We start from the raw sequence: 20265 nt of genomic DNA on the forward strand, positions 1-20265 counted from the left end.
TTTCCCGCCTTACTCCCTGTCATTGTCTTTCTCGCTATCCCTGGTGCCCTCCATATCCCTGACACTCTCTCTCACCATCTCTTGTTCCAATCTTCCTCTTTCACACCCTCCCCAGTACTCTCTCCCATTTCCACTCACACCCTACATCCCTTTCTATCTCTCTTGCTTCTCTCCTCTCTTTCTTCCTGACACCCACTCTCTCTCTCGTTCATCTCTCTCTCTCTCCATACCTCTATTACGACGAAACCCTCTTTTTCACTCCTCTCTCTTTCTTTCTCTCTTGCTGTCTCCCCCTGTCCTTCACTCCCCTCACTCTATCTTGCTTCCCTCAGGGGCATTTTAGTAACAGTAAGGGGGGGGGGGGGGGTGAAGGCTTTCAGGATTTTGCTATGGGGCCCATGAAGTTCTAGTTACGACCCTGGCCTGGGCAAAGCCATGTGCACTGCAGGTGGGGCATATGTAACCTATGCATAAAGATTTAGATTTGAGTGCGTTATATTTTTTTCTGTACAGGGTACATACTGGCTGCTTTGCTGCTTTTGCATGTAGCCCACAAATACTGGCTGCTTTATATTTACACCGCAAATTTAGATTTCAGTTTGAACACAGCCCACCCAAATCATACCTACCTACTTTTGCATTTTCCTCCCAATAAATAAGCCCAGTACTGTGTCATTACATAGTTTGCCAACATGAAAAATGGCACTGAACAGTATAATAACACAAGACTCTTCAGGGTTATTTGCATTACCAAACTCTTCTCACAAACAGGCATATCGGTATAAATACATGGAGATGAGAGTATTTGCTACCTTTATAGAAGTCAGGGTGGAGAACCTGCGCTCCTGTCTCCTCAGCTGTCAGCTCACTCTTTCTGCTTGTTCTGTTCCCAGTCTCTGCAGTCTATTTGTTTCCGTTTATATTATGGCCAGCTCTCTATTTGAATTTGACTGCATGATAATGTACCAGATGCATAATGTGTAATTCAAGAGCAAAGTCTGGAACTTTATCCCTAAAGGAGAGGGACCACAGTGGGGTTTTCCTGTACTCCTGTAGGCCAGTCCAACCCTGTAGGCATCCGTTTCGTGTGTTTATTGGATAACATGTGTAAAGCCTTAAGGTGCCCATACACTTATCCGATTTGGGATAATCCCCCGCTGAACCCAACTAATTGGGACGAGAAATCGTCCCAAATTGGATGTGTTTGACACCCCATCCAACCCGGACGGGTCCCGTGCACATTGTGTCAGACCCTAGAGATTGAGCGTCCTGCACATAAAATCTATCGGATCAGATCTATCAGTGGCACATCGCGGTTGCTGTTTAGCACCCGTCATATGTTTTGCCCAATTCTGTAGGTGTGTGCCAGTGGTGAAGCACCACTGGCACACACCTATGTGCAGCTACATCCAGAGTGAGCAGGGATGGCAGGATCCGGGAAGAGCGGAGTGGCAGGTGTCGGGCAGCCAGTGGTGGCAGAATTTAGAAGAAAACAAAATCAATAGACAGGCTGGCCGTTGATTGGCTGAGAGTGCTCAGCCAATCAATGGCTGGCCTGTATTTAAAATTATTTTTTAAATTCTGCTGCTTGCTGGCCGCCAGGCACCTGCCTCTCAGCGCTTCCCACCACTGCCCGCCCAGCTGCTGCCTGGACCCGCCACCCTGCCGCTCACCAGGTTATTTCTCCTGCCCCCGCAACTCCACGGTTGTTTACATGGGATAATTAAAAAAAAATTCTGCATCCCCAGTATGCGCAAACCCCAACCATTGGGACTGGGGCTAAATTCAGATCACAACGAGCGATTCTGCATCGGCCACTAAGTTCCATACACACAATACAGGAGCAATGAGGCCTGACATTCACTGATGTTGTTTGTATCAAGGTAGGTTTTATGACTTTATGCCATTCTGTACTGCAACTTTTCTTCTATTTATTGATTCTCCCACAGATTTCATTTTGTGCATAAAATTATGTGTAACTCACATGTTCTAAGAGTCACTGTTTATTAAAGATGACCAAAGTTGCAATGAGATTTTGCAAATTTCAGTCTATTTTGTATAATTTTAAAGGGTCTGCATCCAAACTGTCAATTTCAACTGTTGCCTCACTGTCACAATGAGCGCCACATCACACTGTATTGGAAATTCTGGTGTCCGGTGATGATCTATTGATGGAAAACATTATCTCATCTGTGTACAGAACAATCTATAAGTCTTCTGGTTCAGTCAAACTCTGGACAGATGTCAAATTTCTTTTGGGCAAGAGATGATTTACCATCGTAGGCTTATACTGACAAGGTTTTCTCTTCCAATGTTCCAGGTGTCGTCAAGGTTGATTACGGTGATGTGTCGGAGAGGAAAGGTCTCAGAGAGAAGCTGAAGTGTCATCCCTTTTCTTGGTACCTAGAAATGATATATCCGGATTCCCAAATTCCTAGGCGCTATTTTTCACTTGGTGAGGTATGATTTTTTTACACCTGATCTTGCTTGTTGTTAGTGATTTGCAGATTTATAGCAGCATCCAATTAGCCACAGCAATTTATATTGGTTAATGACCTCCGACCTGGGACTATCGGGTTAAACCTCATGCCGGCACTTATCAGGGATAAATTTTTTTACTGCCTCAGGCAGGCAACTACCGACTCTGTGGTAGGCATGCATTTTCTTTTCCATAACGCGGCTATGAAAACACATAGATCCGATACTTTTCAAGGATCCTATGTGCGCACAAAAATTGGAAAATTTTCAGGTGGAAAAAATGGAGCTAAAAAAAAAACAAAACCTCAGCCAGAGGTGGCGCTGTACAGTGCACTCGGTGTCACATCACTGACCCAAGTGGGGCACCTGCAATAGATTTTAACACATTATGTTGACTACTTTTCTGTCAGATGTCAACTGATGAGCTGCCCTAATGGACAGTGGGGTTATTCAGACATAAAAGCACGGCTGTGAATTTGCAGGCCAAGCGATTACCGATAGACAGCCAGTAGTTCGTATGCGGGATACTGTCCTGCGATAAAATCCTGCACATTTTTCAATCGCTAGCCATAAGCAAGCGTTTAAAGTGGTAACCGGGAATTTTCTGGCAGTGTCAAGGAAAATGCAGGCGTTTGAGGGGAAGACGTGTGACTTCAGATTCGGCCCAAATCCAGCTGCTTCTGTTGCACCTGCTGAGTAATTCCTGGGCTACGCAAAGACTGCACACACTGTAAAAATCATTCTATGGTGAGCGGCTTGCAAATGGATTTGCAGTTAATCGCCGATCCAGCCACTATTCTTATTAAGCCCCGCTAGGGCAGCCAGTTCAGTGAAGCATGGGTGGGCGGAGCCACTGACAGGGCAGGATGGGGATGGATCACCAGTGTGGGGGCTTGGCCAATGCAATCGCGTCTTCATGGCCCCGCCCTCTACCGGGTTACAGTGACGAGATTTGCAGCATTTCTCCCACGGAACCCCCGCCATGAGAGGGGGGGGGGGGGGTCACGGGAGGCTGCACGGATTCTGGAGGCTTGCCTACTTTTCCGGGGGGCCAGGAGGTTGACCCAATTTCCGGGACCCTCCCAGCCATTCCGGGAGGGTAGGCAACCCTGGAATAACCCCCAGCATTACCCTATACTAATATTTTTTATACAAGAATGAGTCTTGTAAATGAAACATTTTTGTGGTAAAAAAATTGCAAAAAAAGTCAGCTTTTGAATGACTGAATATAGAATATGTGCTGTGTGCAAATTATACAAGTTAGATGGTATTGCCTTGAAGGCTGCTAGCATGTAATGTTTATCCGAGATTTTAAAATACCTTTGAATACTTGATTTACCCCATGAAGTTGCCAAACTATGTATGTGAGGCTATTTGAAGCTTTCACAATTGTAGATAATGAACAGCACTTGCAAACTAATTTGTGCTAGCTCAGACATCACGGTTCTTTCACAAACAAGGCCCCTGGTGTTTAATTATGTTGAATGTTGTTCCTAATTTAGTAACAGAGGTCGGTGGTAGAGGATGTGATTAGTGTTTCCTTAAGAAATGGCATGTGCATTTTTTACATTCATTGACAGTTGTAGGAAGTATTCACAGAAGGAAAACCGGTCTACATGATTTCCAAAGAGCTTTGTATGGTGAATTGAGTTAAAGGAACGGTAACCATATACTTTATATAAATGTGCCCGGGGTAGACAGTGGGGCTACAGTTCCGACCACACATTGCAGCACATACATATGATGTTCTATTTGATTTTGAAAAAGTCTTGAAAAAGATTCTCGTTACCTTGGAAACGAAACGCGTTGACATCCGTCACTTCCGCTTTTGTGACATCACGTCCTTGATCTCCGTGATCCCAGCTGCCGCATAATCAGCTGTAGGCTGTATTTCCCAGCCTCCGAGACGCAGCCACCTGCCCGTCCTGCTATTGGATCCAGCAAGCCCGGCTAATCTTTAGCTCTGTAAACCCCACCAGCGGACACACTGACCGAGTGGGTCACCAAGCCTCCGGCCGCATTGATACCGCATGCCCAGAGCTTCACATTCGGGTTTCCGCTACTATCAGGAGGGTTGAGCCATCGGATCATCTGGCTCCCCAGCCTCACAAAAACCAAACCTGTAATATGTGGGTTACCTTTGCTGGCAGCCGGATGATTCTTCTTCCCGCAGGTTCTTCTCTCCGCCAGATGGGAAGACCACGCCTCCGTAAGAACCAGAGCAAGACGTGCGGCCAGATACAACTGCAATATTTATTTAGTGCAAAAACAGGGTACAAATACTCAAAGTGTACCCAACAACAATGGGTGAAGAAAGTCACCTGCTATCTCTGAACAGTCTTCCCCGAAAACTCCAGTATACTGGGGAGTGAACGGACTGGCCCCCCTAACCGCCAACTGGGTCCTTGTAGGCAGCCGTCCTTCCACTCGACCAGTGAACACCCAAGATATGGCACGTGAACCTAATACCTTGGTCTAACAGGTTCCCCTACCTTCAATGCAATACAGGCAAAACATAACATATCGCATAACACACAAATAATCACAGTCAATATAACAACAAATGAAGATCCTTACGGCACACATGCCCTGGCGAAATGTCCCTGAGGAGCCAGGTGAATACAGTTCGGGCACTAAGTGAACAGGTTCCGGTAATAAACACTTGAAACACAAGATGGCAGTGTTCCATAGTTGAACTAGCTAGATACTGGGAGTAACAGTTCTTCTAACACGTGCAGTTTCTGACTGCAGTCCCCTGCGCAGAGGGAATAATGTTCCAAATGGGATGAGGCTGGTACAACTCTACCAGGGGTACAGGGGCTCAGAGGGTGAACCAGGGGTGAACAAATTCCGGGAGTGTAAATAGGGGGGTGAGGTTTCCTCTCTTTAGGTAGCAAACCACGGTGGTGGCAGGGAGTGAGCCCAGAGTCCAACTTGGACTGTGTCTTTAAGTATAAAGTTACATGCGTTGGTGACAGGGAGTGCTGCGGAGAAGCCTGGCCTGGGTAATGGCTGTGGGCGGGTGCCGGGGAGTGCAGGGCTGATTACGTTGGTGCCAGGGAGTGGGACTAGTGGTCCGGCCGGACGTGACCCTGTGACTGGTACCTGATTACTGCATCAAGTTGCAGGCTCCTGCCCGTCTCGACCCGGTCTCTGGCCGCCTGTCAGGTTGACGTTGGCTTCTCCTCCTTCTGCAGGGGCACTCTAGTGTGGGCGCTGCTATTGCAGCGTTGCCACACTCAGACACGCCGCTCCTGCTCGGTGATGCTGGACGCTGATGATCTTCTGCGTCGGTGTCTTCAGCTCCTGCCGCAGCTTTCCCCGGGTCTGTCTCTGTCCGATCCCATCTGGTCACCGGCTGGTCTCTCTCTCTCCGTCCCGTCTTCTCCTCCTTCCACGCCGCTGTCCTCTCCGCTGCTCACGCTGCTCCTCGTGCTCCCAACGCGTCACACCTCTCGCCGGCTCACGCTCCTCCCCTCCATCCGGGCGGCTTCCTCTCCGTCCTCTCAGGCTGTCAGTCAGCCTGCTTACTTCTTTTCCCGCGCGCCGGTTAACCCTTTCCTTCTGGGTTCGGCCGCGCGGCAGCCCAGTATTACAGGCAAGTCTCAATGGGGATGCTACAAACCCACAACCAACTTTAAAAAGGGTGAGATTATTGTTGCCATAAGACTGTGCTACTGCCATTGACTTTCCTATGCGTGTTCAGCTTACATGCTAAAAACGGCTTTTGTGCATACGCTTGGCGACTTCCACTGACTCCCATATTGGTTTGGTCTAACAAGCTTACCCCCACTAGTTGCTTACTGGCTGCTACTAACCCACCCCCTCCCTCACCCCAAATTTCATTTACTCAACTCACGGAGACTACCATACCATACGTGATGTCATACATTACTAGTGCTTGATAAGCTTTTATGTGTTGATTTTAGAATTGTTATACTGTACAATGTACATTTATTATTAGTTTATTGTAATTATTAAATAACCTTTTTCTTTTTATGCAATCTATATAAATATTTCAACCTACTGTATAAGGTGTGTCCAGTGTTCATTTTGTTCAGAGGTATTTCTCTCAGAGTATATAACCACCTGGCAGCGCAAGGTGATAAAAACTCCCTAAAGTTTTTTTCTTCCCCCATCTTGAGTTCCAGCTAAACTCATTTTTTTCATCTGCAGCAGCGGTGGTACAATATATTTCAATTATTTATAAAAAAAAAAATTATTATACCCGAATACTAAGCGCCATTACCTGTCGGCTGTGAGTGGCCCTAAAAAAACCACACCTGCCCTCAGAATCTCATATATCCAAACATTTGCAGTTTTGAAATTGGCTCCTGAAAATATTGTTGTGGCCTGTGTCAAAGGGTGTGTGGCCTTATGGGATGCCACGACTGCAGGCTATGCCCCCATTTTCCTTCACTACCGGGGCATTGTCAGCGCTGTGTAAGTGCTGGTCATACTCCCATTCCCTCTGCCTCTCTGAATAGACCAGTATTGCCTACCTGACCCTCTCCATGAGGGAGAAAATGCTCTGTTTCTGGGCTTCCCTGGTAATGTAGGATTGCCATCACCTGTGGGAAGCTAGGTCATTGATAAAAAAGGTGTTTCACCACAGGTGACGGCAATCCTACATTACCAGGGATGTCCAGGAACAGAGCATTTTCTCCCTGAAGTAGAGGGTCAGGTAGGCAACCATGGAATAGACGCTATGCTCGTCTATTCCCGCTGGCAGCAGCAGGCAGGGGGGACGCAAAACTGCCAACCGCCCACCATGGGACACTGCCAACCAGGGGCGGGATGCGCGACCATCCACAAAAACCGGGATGGTCCCACAAAAGTGGGACAGTTGGGAGGTATGTAATCTACGTGCTGGCTCTGGCTGCCTTAGCCAGGTATCAGCACCTACTGCTGTCTATATTACTGACCTGCTGGCTGCAGAAGCACAGGAGACAGCACTCCCCATTGGCTCATAGGAGATATATAATTTTGTTCAGGGACACTGGGAGGGATTGCAGGTGCAAAGCTTCCACCAGTCTTTATTTATATATGCTACAATTACTACCACGGGAATTATATTATAAACCCTAATTTGGCAATTTCCTACTTAATATAATGAATTATATTAGCCATGTGCCATGACATTTCATTTGGTACTTGCATCACTTGCTGGAGGTGGCACCCAAATGCTTTTTTTTATTAATGTGGCCGGCGGTAATAATACATGTCTGCAGTGCCAATCTGCCAGGCCCATATTTCCCACTCAAAAGAAAGGGGTTGTGCTCTCAAATAGCGCCACCAGATGTTCACATCCACCAGAAATGTGTATATCACTTTCCTTTTCCCCTTTCAATAAAGGTTTTCAAAATATGATTCTTGAAGTTCATATGCTGGGTCTGAAAACTTCAAAAAATAATGATAGTGCAATAACGTCTATACACCATAGTTGTAATTGCTGGTTTTGATTTCACACTCACAATTTTGAATTTTTAAACTCGCATGTAGGTCCACCATATGTGGATATTGCAGAGTATCACTCCCTTCCGTATAGACTCTGTAAGATCTCAAAAAGACATATCCATAGTGCAATACTGCTGTATCATATAAAAATATTTTATTGGACAATTACACTCACATTTCATATATAAAAAAATCGCATATCACCATATATATGGTTAGAGCCCATCTGCGGAATTCACCAGTCAGGATGTTCAAGTGATGATATAAGGAGACAGCCTGGTTACAGTCCCGGTAACTTACAATCCAAGCTGCGACTCCTTACTTGTAGTCCTATCTGGAAACTCAGGTATGGGTCCAGTGACTTGTAGCCTTAGCGCTTTCGGACGTGTGGTCCTTCCTCAGAGGCATAAGTCACTAATGCCAAACTTGCTATTTATCCCCTCCTTAATCAAATAAATTACCCATCATTCATTTCCTAAATTCCCGCCCTCATGGTTGCCTGGGAGATCGCGTCTATACGCGACTCCCGGAAGTTGTACTCCGTCTCCTAGGAGATCGTGGCACTGCTGTACTCGTGGTGACGTATCCGACAGAAATGACGTTCCTTCGCTTTCTGATGTTATGCCGGAAGTGACGTTCCGTCTTTCTTCGTATTATGCTGCGGTTCTCTTGGCAATTCACCCGGATGTGACATGTTTATTATAGTTATACAGAAAGCGAAGGAACGTCATTTTCGTCGGATACGTCACCACGAGTACAGCAGTGCCACGATCTCCTAGGAGACGGAGTACAACTTCCGGGAGTCGCGTATAGACGCGATCTCCCAGGCAACCATGAGGGCGGGAATTTAGGAAATGAATGATGGGTAATTTATTTGATTAAGGAGGGGATAAATAGCAAGTTTGGCATTAGTGACTTATGCCTCTGAGGAAGGACAACACGTCCGAAAGCGCTAAGGCTACAAGTCACTGGACCCATACCTGAGTTTCCAGATAGGACTACAAGTAAGGAGTCGCAGCTTGGATTGTAAGTTACCGGGACTGTAACCAGGCTGTCTCCTTATATCATCACTTGAACATCCTGACTGGTGAATTCCGCAGATGGGCTCTAACCATATATATGGTGATATGCGATTTTTTTATATATGAAATGTGAGTGTAATTGTCCAATAAAATATTTTTATATGATACAGCAGTATTGCACTATGGATATGTCTTTTTGAGATCTTACAGAGTCTATACGGAAGGGAGTGATACTCTGCAATATCCACATATGGTGGACCTACATGCGAGTTTAAAAATTCAAAATTGTGAGTGTGAAATCAAAACCAGCAATTACAACTATGGTGTATAGACGTTATTGCACTATCATTATTTTTTGAAGTTTTCAGACCCAGCATATGAACTTCAAGAATCATATTTTGAAAACCTTTATTGAAAGGGGAAAAGGAAAGTGATATACACATTTCTGGTGGATGTGAACATCTGGTGGCGCTATTTGAGAGCACAACCCCTTTCTTTTGCATGTGAATTTGTTTGGAGTTTTTGGTGGAGGCTCCAGGTGTCTTTTTACAGCTGCCTACAGAACTTTCTGATTATTGCGCTAAGGAAAACAGACTTTTGTTCCATATTTCCCACTGTTTGCCTTCTTCAGCAGAGTAACGGTATGTTCAGTGGCGTAACTATAGCCAGCTGTGGGGCTATTGCTAGCCACTGCTGTCTGCCCCTGCCGCCGGCAATTCTGTCTTGCGGGTCCCAGCTCTCCCGGCTCCTGCTGCTTATAAAAAGTGACATTCGGAAAATGGCTGCCCCCATACGAAAGATGCTAGAGGAGCTGGCCACCTCCTCTAGCAACCAAAAAAATGCTCTGCGGATTTCACCCCCTGGAAGGATGACACATTTGGGAGTGGCCCGACCCCCCCCCCCCCCCCCCTAGTAATACACCTGCTGTATCTATCAAGAGCCATCTTGAATGAAGTGTGGAAAGGTAGGGCTTGTGCAACCCATGAGCTGCAAACAGAATACTGCTAGAGAACTAACCTTCCAGTGGCAGTTCACAGCTAATTCCATTGGACATTAAGATTGGTTTGTACCATTGACACTATTATTTTGTATAACTGTCATTAGACCTATTACACTGGGGAACAGTAAATCTGTTGCAAGGGATTTAAGATTCAATTACGATTTGTGCTCCTGATCATGAATCTACCATGCTGATTTTTCAGTTGGCTCTAGTTTTTGACATATGCATGACTATATTTATGAAAATTTAAATTAAACAATGTTAAAAATAGTTAAAAGATATTTTTTTGATTCTGATTAAATTTGATTAGTAAAAGGTTAGAAAAAATACACAGGATAATTACATACATACAGTAAGGCTGGTTTCACACACTCCGGCTCCTGCCGGACGGTGAAATCCCGCACGGCCAGGGAGCCGTGCCGCACACATTAGTTGTGAATGGACACTATTGTGTCCATTCACACGGGACGGCCACGGCCCGGCCGCACGGCTGCAGCCGGATCCCACCACTGGAAGGGACGGCTGCCGGGCTGTGGCCATCCCCTCCATGACAAACTAGTGTGTGCTACACGGCTTCCTGGCCGTACGGGTTTTCGCCGTCTGGCAGGACCCGGAGTGTGTGAAACCAGCCTAAGTGTTAGGAAGCTATGAGAACCGTTTTTTGTAGGATTTTCTTTTACATTTTTGTAGCGGGCAATCCCTCCACAGATTGAAACAGTAATAGGCCATCATGTGACGACCCCACCTTCCTTGATATCTTTCTTCCATTAGCTGAATATCCTGCTGGAACCGTTTACCTATTCTTCACTTCAATCTCCTGGATTATATGGGAAGTGATCTAAGTGGCTGAGCAAAAATGTACTTTAATACTCAAGTCGTACTCTACTTTATTGAAACATTTTAGCATGTTGTGGACTAATTCCTGATAGTTGTCTGCCTTGTAATTGTCTTTAAATTTTTGAATGACAGACACATACCTCAGATTCAGATTCTGTCATAGGTAATATTTGGATCCTTCACCAGTTTTCATATCTGCGGGCCTTCAAAAATTCATGCCTTTAACTTTTTAATACCTAATGCACTGCCACACCTCCTCCATGCATTAATAAGGAGATATGAATCTGTTATGTGTCTTAAACATGACTACCAGCTACGTTATCACACAGAAAAATAAATTCTTGTTATTGTCGAAAGAAGGTAGTTGTTAAAACAGCAAAATTAAGCTGATTCTGTTAAGTAAAGTGGCCTAGACTAGTAAGATACTAGAAAATCATAGAATTGATAAGAAAACTGGAGCCAATTCAGCTACAACAAAGATCTTGTGAGTACTGGCAAACCGATCCTAAATCCTTTTTTTTTTGTTTCCCAGTATTATATGATTTATGAGCAATCTGGGTACTTTATATTCTGAATGAGTACACCCCACTTCATAATACGATCTAGAGATATGTAAATAATGCATCTCTTACATATCTAGTATATTTATTGTGCCTTGGGTTCTTGTTTTACATGGTAAATTAATACTCTGAAAGTAAGAGAATTTCTGTTTCCCAATAGGCACAGGACCAGGTTAACAATAGGGCAGATGGAGGCACAGCCCTAGGCATCCGCATAAATATATGCTTATCATCAGCGAGATGTGGATCAGCCGTAGGCCCATGCGGCCCTTAATCTGGTTCTGAACTCTATGCTTGTCTACCTAAAGCATAAAACATTCTGAATTTAATTTGTTTTGGTTCCAGACATTCAAAAATAATTTTGTTCAGAAGGACGTTTTGTAGCAAAGCACTTTTCATTAACACCTAAGAAAAATGAATCCGCTTGTGACTTTTCTATATTTGCTGTAAAGCAGAGGTGTAACTAGGTGCCTTTTACTTTTTAGATAAGAAATGTGGAAACTAACCAATGTTTGGATAATATGGGCCGAAAGGAGAATGAAAAAGTAGGCATATTCAATTGTCATGGCATGGGAGGAAATCAGGTGAGTCCATGTTCTCAGTGACTACTTACATATTGTGTGATCATTTCATCCAGGTGTTGTTCCATCTGCAGCTTTACGTTGTCCTGTGTGGTGGCTATAACATACCTCCCAACTTTTCAGATACGGAGCCCGGGTCTCCTGTTTGTGCCTCCCCAAAAGGGTGTGGCTTCATGGAAAGGGGGCATGGCTTTGCAGGAAAGTCCAAGATTGTGTCAACGTCTGTGAGCTGTTGGCCACACCCCCTGTCCCTCTGTCTGCGGGAATAGATGCTGTGCACAAGCAACAGGCAGAGGAGACACTGCTAGCCATGGGTGGGATGTGAGACAGTCCCCCAAAAAATGACTGTCTTGCAAAAATCGGGACATTTGGGAGGTATGGTTTTATATGCTATAATATAACATGTACCCAGACAGCATGTGTCAAGGAACTACTTTGAGTATGTTTGGACCATAACATGTTATTAACAAAAAGAAGCATGGATCAGTAGGATATTAATAAACTTAATAAATTACCTCATTCAGAATTGTACGCTATGGCAGTATGCAATTGAGTGATTATCGGTAACCTTCTTACTGCTGCAATGCACACGTGCAGTAATTGATTTGCAATGAGAACTTATTTGCAAATGATTGACAGGAAGTGTCTTTGTTGTGAGTCTGAATCACAAACCGCATCTGTGCCACATTAGTGTACTATTATGAATTAGGCACAAAGTCATTAGGAACAGGAATTTTGAACGCTCACCCCATTCTTGTGCTAGCAAAGGCATTGTACTAACAGGGCCGGACTGGTGATCTGGCACTTCTGGCAAATGCCAGAGGGGCCGATGGCCAGGTGGGATGATATCTTTTGTAAGGTGGAGGCTCCACCTCCCGTTCGGCGCACAGAGAGAGCTGCTGGACTTGCGGTGGGTCCGGCGGCTCTCTCTGAGGTCCAGGAGAGAGGGGGCATCACACGCCGCTATTCCCTTCTCTTCTGCATGCCGGGAGAGGCAGCGTGCGCATGCGCTGTTCATGTGTACAAAGGTGGAGACATATGCACACTAGTTGGGGCCTGTGGATTCAGAGGTCCATGACAAGCTTTTTTTTCTTTAACTTGTTTTAAATGCATTTTTAAAAACAAGGGGTGAAATGTAATAGGATGAGAGATTCAGAAAGTGAGAGATTTGGTAAGAAATCTCCAGGTTTTTTTAAAGCGGCAATCATTTACACTGCAAAACCAGTTTGAAAAAAACCTGGAGATTTCTTACCAAACCTCTCACTTTCTGAATCTCTCACCCTATTACATTTCACCCAATGGGTGCCTTAACAAGAGATAAATTCAAGTGTGATAAAGAGAGATAAACGTCCAGCCAATCAGCTCCTTACTAACTTTTTCCAAACACAGCCTGTAACATGGCAGTTAGCAGGTGATTGGCTGGACGTTTATCTCTCCTTTTCACCCTTGCATTTATCTCTTGTTAAGGATTAATACATCTGCCCCAATATGTTCTAAACATCATTGAAAGCATAACTGACACTTTCGGTACTTGTGTATTATCTGTGCGCCCGATTTTTTCATCTCATGCCACTACTTAAGGCATACGATGCGATGCAATTTTTCATTGTAAAGACCCGATTTTTAATTGTATAGTCACCCATGGGTGATTTCATACCCCCACTATCCAACTATGCATGGAGTTGATATTATATAGTGTGGCGAGCCCAAAGCGCGTCGAGCGCAGCGAGCCCTGCGAGGGGACGCGGATTACTTTACATGTATTCTGCGTGTTCTCGCCACGCTTCGGGCTCGGTGGCTCGCTACGCTCGCCACACTATATAAAATCACCTCCATGCGTAGTTGGATAGTGGGGGTATGAAATCACCCATGGGTGACTATACAATTAAAAATCGGGTCTTTACAATGAAAAATCGCATCGCATGAATTGTATGCCACCATATTGCATGCGATGCGATGTAATACAATGAAAAAAACGGACGCCCAAATATTACACAAGTACCACACTTTCTGGTTTTTGGTAAACAGATTAACCAGTTAAGTGGCTAACAAAATCACTGTAAAATGAAGAGAAATGTTTACTAGCGTACAATTACAGATTAACCCTTTGAGCGCCAAGTAAATTTGTCAAAAATCAAAATTGGTGCGAAAGTTGCCAAGCAAACATTTTCATTCATCATAATGACCTGTAATGTTACCTCATATAGGAAATATAATCTTTTTTTTTTAAACAACATTTTATATTTCAATTTATATAACGAAAGTGAGCGATTCTGGCATTTTTAGCTGATATTTTGCACATCTCTCGCAGAGTTGTTGGCATTTTTAGTTAATATACTGTGCATCTCTCACAGAGATGTTGGCACTGAAAGGGTTAATAGCCTATTAATGTAATTTAGGAGGTTTGGTTTACTGACCAATCAATGTGGAGCACTGATGCAGGTTTTCGCAAAATTGTCACTTTGAGCCCAATGTAATTATTAGGGTATATTAGCGGTTGATTTTCATAGACTTTTCACGACTTTAAACCAACTTATTTGCAAAGCGCAACGGAATTCGCTGGGCTATATAAGAAACTGTAAATAAACAAACTTAAATTGAAACGGCGCTTCAGGGGCTATAACCAGAGATGCTTTAACCCTTTGAATGGCAACATCTCTGTTAGAGATGTGCAAAATATCCGCTAAAAATTCCAGCGCCGCTCACATTTGTTATATAAATTAAAATAACAAATGTTGTGTAAAAAAATATAATATTTCCTGTATAAGGCAAATATTCCAGGTCGTTATGATGGATAAAAAGGTTTTCTTGGCAATTTTCACACCTATTTTGTCAAATTCATTTGGCACTCAAAGGGTTAAGAGAGGAGGAGGCCCATGTGCAACCCATCTGTAGGAGCCCCTCCTCTCTCCCAATCGCAGCGCCGCACTCTGCACAGCGCAGTAGAGTCTGATCACTAGAGGGCTCAGACTCTACTTGTGCAGAACTCTGAAAAAATGGTTCCGTGGCAATGTTTACAGCGATTCCGGCAGTTCTGCTGCCTTCATTGCGGGACTCCGGAGGGGTAAATAGTAAACAATGAGTGCAGTGTGCGCGGTTTGGGCCCCCCTGGACTCAGGGGCCAGTTTGCACTGTGCACATTGCACCTATTATAGTTACGCAACTGGCTATAACACACCTGTATGATGATTTTTTTAAAACTATTAAATTGAATTGTTAGTACACGAGTGTTTTAGCCCCAGGAGCACAACATTGATTTTCATAGGTTTAGGACAGATACAAATCAATGAAAATTGACCTTTAGCAAATACACCCCTTACTGAGTGAGAATTCCCTATCGCTGATGTATAGATCTCTTGCAGCCTTTGTGGTTTACACCAGTCACTGGGGAGAGACACTTCTTCTGTAGGTAAAAGATGTTATTCCTCTTCCTTGTCCTTTCCATAGGGAAATTGGTTCTAGAGGAATTGCTAATGATGACTGCTGCCGTTGCTGTAGCATGTGCGCCTCACACACACAGTATTTATATTTGTACTACATTTTTAAAAACCATCTATCTTTATCATTTAGCTTTGTCTATAGTTATAGCAAAACAGTAATGTCATTTGTTCTCCAGTTTAATCCAGTTTGAGTTCCAGAGACTTTGCAGTTACACACGATGGGCCTGATTGTGAATTGTATTGAATTGCAGCTCTGCAGGGAAGCATCTGTGCAACTCTGTGCAGATAAAATGCAAGTGCTGAGTGCAGCAGGAGGCATCTGTAGGAGATGGATGCATGCATCTGCGACATCCTAATGCAGGCATTCCCAATCACGGTCCTCAAGGCACACCAACAGTGCAGGTTTTAGTGATATCCAGGCTTCAGCACAGATGGTTTAATCAGAATCACTCAGATACTAATTAAGTCACCTGTGCTCAAGCCTGGATATCACTAAAACCTGCACTGTTGGTGTGCCTTGAGGACCGTGGTTGGGAATGCCTGTCTTAATGCATATGAATACCATGGTGACAATCGTAAGCATCGCCCATGGATTGTTATGATAGTGTGTGACTGTTATTAATCTGTGTAAACTGAAGCATACTCAGACTGGCCATCATATTCATACAGCCAGGTACAGGAAGTCTATGTCCAACGACACAGACCCTGTGCTGGCACACCAAAAAAACAGGCTTGTCGGATGTCACCCCCCCCCTCCCCCCCTCTTCAAATCCCACAGCATGTAATTTGCTGTGGTTAAGAAGGGGATGCAAGCAATGTCTGAAGACCCATTCTGCACTTGCACAGAACAGGATCTGCTGGTGCACAGACACAGAACCATCGCATTTGCATACAAATCTGAATCAGGCCCAATGTGCTGTACTAATGAATCTAAACAAGCATACACTACCATTTTGCCCAGTGTATATGCTCAGCGATTATGTGAAAATTTCTGGCCGATAAACCGATTTTCACACTATGGAAAGTTTTTCACTCGGCCTGTAAAACAGGTCGACGGATGGCGGCGGCCAGCGATGATGCGGGAGCGCCCATACACACTAGTTGATTTTCAGCTCAAAATGGTAAAACCTTAATCTGAATGCTGTTTCCAACATCCCAGCAGCATTTTTTTTATCTTTCAGTAAAGACTGACTCTTTTTCCTGCTTCCACCTGTTCCAGTCTAGCCTGTGCAAAACAAGTTCTGACAGTCAGGACTAACTCCTGTTCCTGTTTGTACTGGTTCCAGTCCGGCCTGTGCAAACCAAGTTCTGACAGTCAGGACTATCTCCTGTTCCTGTTTGTACTGGTTCCAGTCCGGCCAGTACAAACCAAGTTCTGCCAGTCAGGACTAACTCCTGTTCCTGTTTGTACTGGTTCCAATCCGGCCTGTGCAAACCAAGTTCTGCCAGTCAGGACTAACTCCTGTTCCTGTTTGTACTGGTTCCAATCCGGCCTGTGCAAACCAAGTTCTGACAGTCAGGACTAACTCATGTTCCTGTTTGTACTGGTTCCAGTCCGGCCTGTGCAAACCAAGTTCTGACAGTCAGGACTATCTCCTGTTCCTGTTTGTACTGGTTCCAGTCCGGCCAGTACAAACCAAGTTCTGCCAGTCAGGACTAACTCCTGTTCCTGTTTGTACTGGTTCCAATCCGGCCTGTGCAAACCAAGTTCTGACAGTCAGGACTAACTCCTGTTCCTGTTTGTCCTGGTTCCAGTCTGGCCAGTGCAATCCAAGTTCACTCAGTGAAGACTAACTTCTATTTCTACCAGTTCTGGTCCAGTCAGTGCAAACCAAGTTCTATCAATGAAGACTAAAGGGGCATACACATGGGGAGATTTCAGCCCCTTTTCTAAGCGATCTGATTAGATCACTTAGAAAAGGAGCATGGAACGCTCCGTGTGTATGCCCTGCAGTGATGCTGATGTGCGGTTCTGCTCATCGGTATCGCCGGCTGGGTATTGCAGTGTGCTGAGCGGCTGTCTTGCTATGTGCTGAGCTCAGCCCAAAAGCCGGGTTGCCCCTTGTGTATTCCCCTTTACTCCTATTCCTACAGAGTCCAGTCTGGCCAGTGCAAATCAAGACTAACTCTTATTACTACCATTTCTAGTTCGGACAGCACAAACCAAGTTCTCTCATTGAAGACTAACTCCTATTCCTACCAGTTGGAATGAGACAATGTAGTGCCATCATTGTGCAGCCATCTCCCCTTCCGCACAAAGAGAAACCACCATGAGAGGAGACAGGAGGACCCCCTGTGGACACTAATATGAGATACCAGCAGGGGCGGATCTAGACTGTACATCCAAGGTGGGGGGCAGTTTGAAAATACCCTCTTCTCATTACCCCTCCTACTTTTTGGCTCATCCCATTTTAAACACATTGCCTCCCGTGCACACATGGCCCCATCCTGCTCTGCTTGGCAGGAAGCCCACGCTTTCCCCTGGAAGATGGATTACCCCCACGGCTATCTGCGCCCTGCCCAAATCTACAACTAGTGAAGGGGAAAGTGATTCACTGAACTGAGATACATGACTCGGCTCATGAGTCCTGCGTGACTCATTCGGAATGTAGAGACAGTGCACATGCAGTGACAGCACACAACACATCCAGTGAGTTGGCTCAATGCTGCTGCTGCATGAATCTGATCCCCATCACTGAATCACTGAGCCTGCACAGTGAACAACTGTCTCGACTCACTGGCAAACTCAGGGATTCATCCAGACTGCTCCCTCCTTTGCCTCCCTCCCATTGGGTGCCTCCCACTATGTCAGTGCTCTGACTCTCCTCTGGACTCGAGTCCCTCCTGCTGACTCGAGTCTGAGAGAAGCGGGGGGGGGGGGGCACTGCTGCTGACTGACTCGAATCAGTGAACAGGGGCCGGCTCCAATCATTCACTCATCCTAATGATTTGAGTCACTGAGTCAAGTCATCGAGCCAGTAGCCATCTCTAAGCCACTTACCCACAAATACCCAGATCAGAGATGGGACGCGGCATCACATGCTGGTGGCAGGAAGTAGCAGCAGTCGGCTCTTAGCGGGGAAGGGGGTGGCAGCACAGAGAGTGAGGGGAGAGACCAGCAGCAGCTACTCCTCCTTCTGCAGCCGCTAGAAGCAACATCAATCCTCCTCCTTGCCCCCTTTCAGGGAGACGGGCTGGGGTAGGGGGAGTGTGGGGGGCTGTGGGCACCAACGGGGGAGCGGTATGGAGGCGGTGGAGGGTGATGGTAGGCTCCATCAGAAGGGGACACGCTAGTGTCTCGTGTCACACGTAGCCGCGACGGAGCGCGGCGGGTACAGTACTCACCCGTCCGCGCCCGGCGCCGGCTAGCGTGTGCAGGCTCCGGTCTGCGGTTCGCGGGTAGCAGCAGCTCTGGGTAGGGACGGCAGCAGGGGAGCGTCGGGTAGCGGCGTCCTTGCATCTGGCGGCGCCGGGAGGCCGGCGTCGCCATCTTGGTTTAGGGCAGGAGGCGGATTGGCCCAGAGTGAAGGTTCCCTCCTCGTCCTGCGCTGGCAGCCAATGGCAGCCGCCCCCTGGGGATATAGGGGATCTGCCTAGGCTGCTCAGCGTCAGTGCAATGAGTCTTTGAAGTCATTCACAACTCCTAGCTGATTCCCGGATCCTGGCTCTTTCTCTCCTGACTCTGGTGCCTTGCTCCCTGCATCTTTCTACAAGGAAGTTTTCTCCTGACACCAATGCTGCTAGTCCTACCTAGTGCTTGTCCCTGCTTGTGTCCCAGAATTACCCTGCACAGCATTCCGCTGCCCTCCTTCATACAACTCATTCATTCCATCATCTTTCAATCATCCGGATCCACTTCTTCTGTCATCAAATCAACCTCTTTCCGGATCTTCCTCTTTGTACTCTGGTTCACCAAGTATACGTTTCCAGAATTGCCTGCCCTTTACAAGTATTGTGCTGGACTCAGTTATAATTTTCCCCAACTGTCACTTAAAGAAGTATTTGAGTGAAGTTTATCATTTATGAAATCGGTTATTAAACCTGCACGTTTCAATCCATCTCCTCCTGGTCCGTCTCCGGCTCCTGTGCAACACACGACTTCATCCAGCCCTTTAGTCGTGACAGTCTCGTGCACATGCATCCCCTTACGGCGGCTGGCAGGGGCTGGCGGTTGGTGATCCGTCCGCCAGCACCCGGCTGAATGAGGCAGGCTCCATATGTATGTGAGGGGGAAGAAGTGTGTGAGCGATAAGCTACTGTATGTGAGGGGGGAGAGCTGTGTGAGGGATAAGCTATGTGAGTGGGGAGAACTGTGTGAGCAGCAGCATGAGAGGACGGAGGGCTCCGTAACCTGAGAGCACTGCAGGGTAGTGTTAGACAGCTTGTGTGGACGGGCGCTGGATGCTGTCAGTGTGCGAGCAGGGCAGGCATGTTGCCTGTATGCTCTGCTCGAAAGGAGGGAGGCAGGAACGGACGGGACTTCAGGCTGCCAGCGCTGCTGTCCAGAGAGGGACAAGGAAAGGTACAGTGGCAGCCGACAGCAGCGCTGAGCGCACAGGCACACAGCTGTGGGGATGCAGGGAGGCTAGAGAGCTCCTCCCTGCACTAACGAGCAGCGGCGAGCGGCCGCTCTGTAAAACAGAGTGACGACATGCCTGCCAGCTGCCGCCCTTGACAGGTGCCGCCCCTAGGCCCGTGCCTCACGGGCCTAGTGACAAATCCGGCCCTGGATAAGCTGTGTGAGGGGGAGAGCTGTGTGAGGGATAAGCTGTGTGAGGGGGAGAGCTGTGTGAGGGATAAGCTGTGTGAGGGGGAGAGCTGTGTGAGGGGGAGAGCTTTGTGAGGGATAAGCTTTGTGAGAGGGAGAGCTGTGTGAGGGATAAGCTGTGT

The 20265-nt window shown here is 46.2% G+C and overlaps 1 protein-coding gene across 5 annotated transcripts in view; it reads left to right on the plus strand.

Annotated features, from left to right (window-relative positions):
* GALNT13 (polypeptide N-acetylgalactosaminyltransferase 13) overlaps positions 1 to 20265 on the plus strand; it is a 291999-nt gene that overhangs the window by 222544 nt on the left and 49190 nt on the right. For all 5 annotated transcript variants that reach the window (XM_083154067.1, XM_083154068.1, XM_083154069.1 and 2 more), the window contains exons 8-9: positions 2321 to 2460; positions 11840 to 11938. In XM_083154067.1, coding sequence (XP_083010193.1) covers positions 2321 to 2460; positions 11840 to 11938 — 239 coding nt within the window. The remainder of the gene's footprint in view (positions 1 to 2320; positions 2461 to 11839; positions 11939 to 20265) is intronic.

The sequence above is a fragment of the Crinia signifera genome, chromosome 7, assembly GCF_055691185.1.
Source record: "Crinia signifera chromosome 7, ASM5569118v1, whole genome shotgun sequence".
NCBI lineage: Eukaryota > Metazoa > Chordata > Amphibia > Anura > Myobatrachidae > Crinia > Crinia signifera.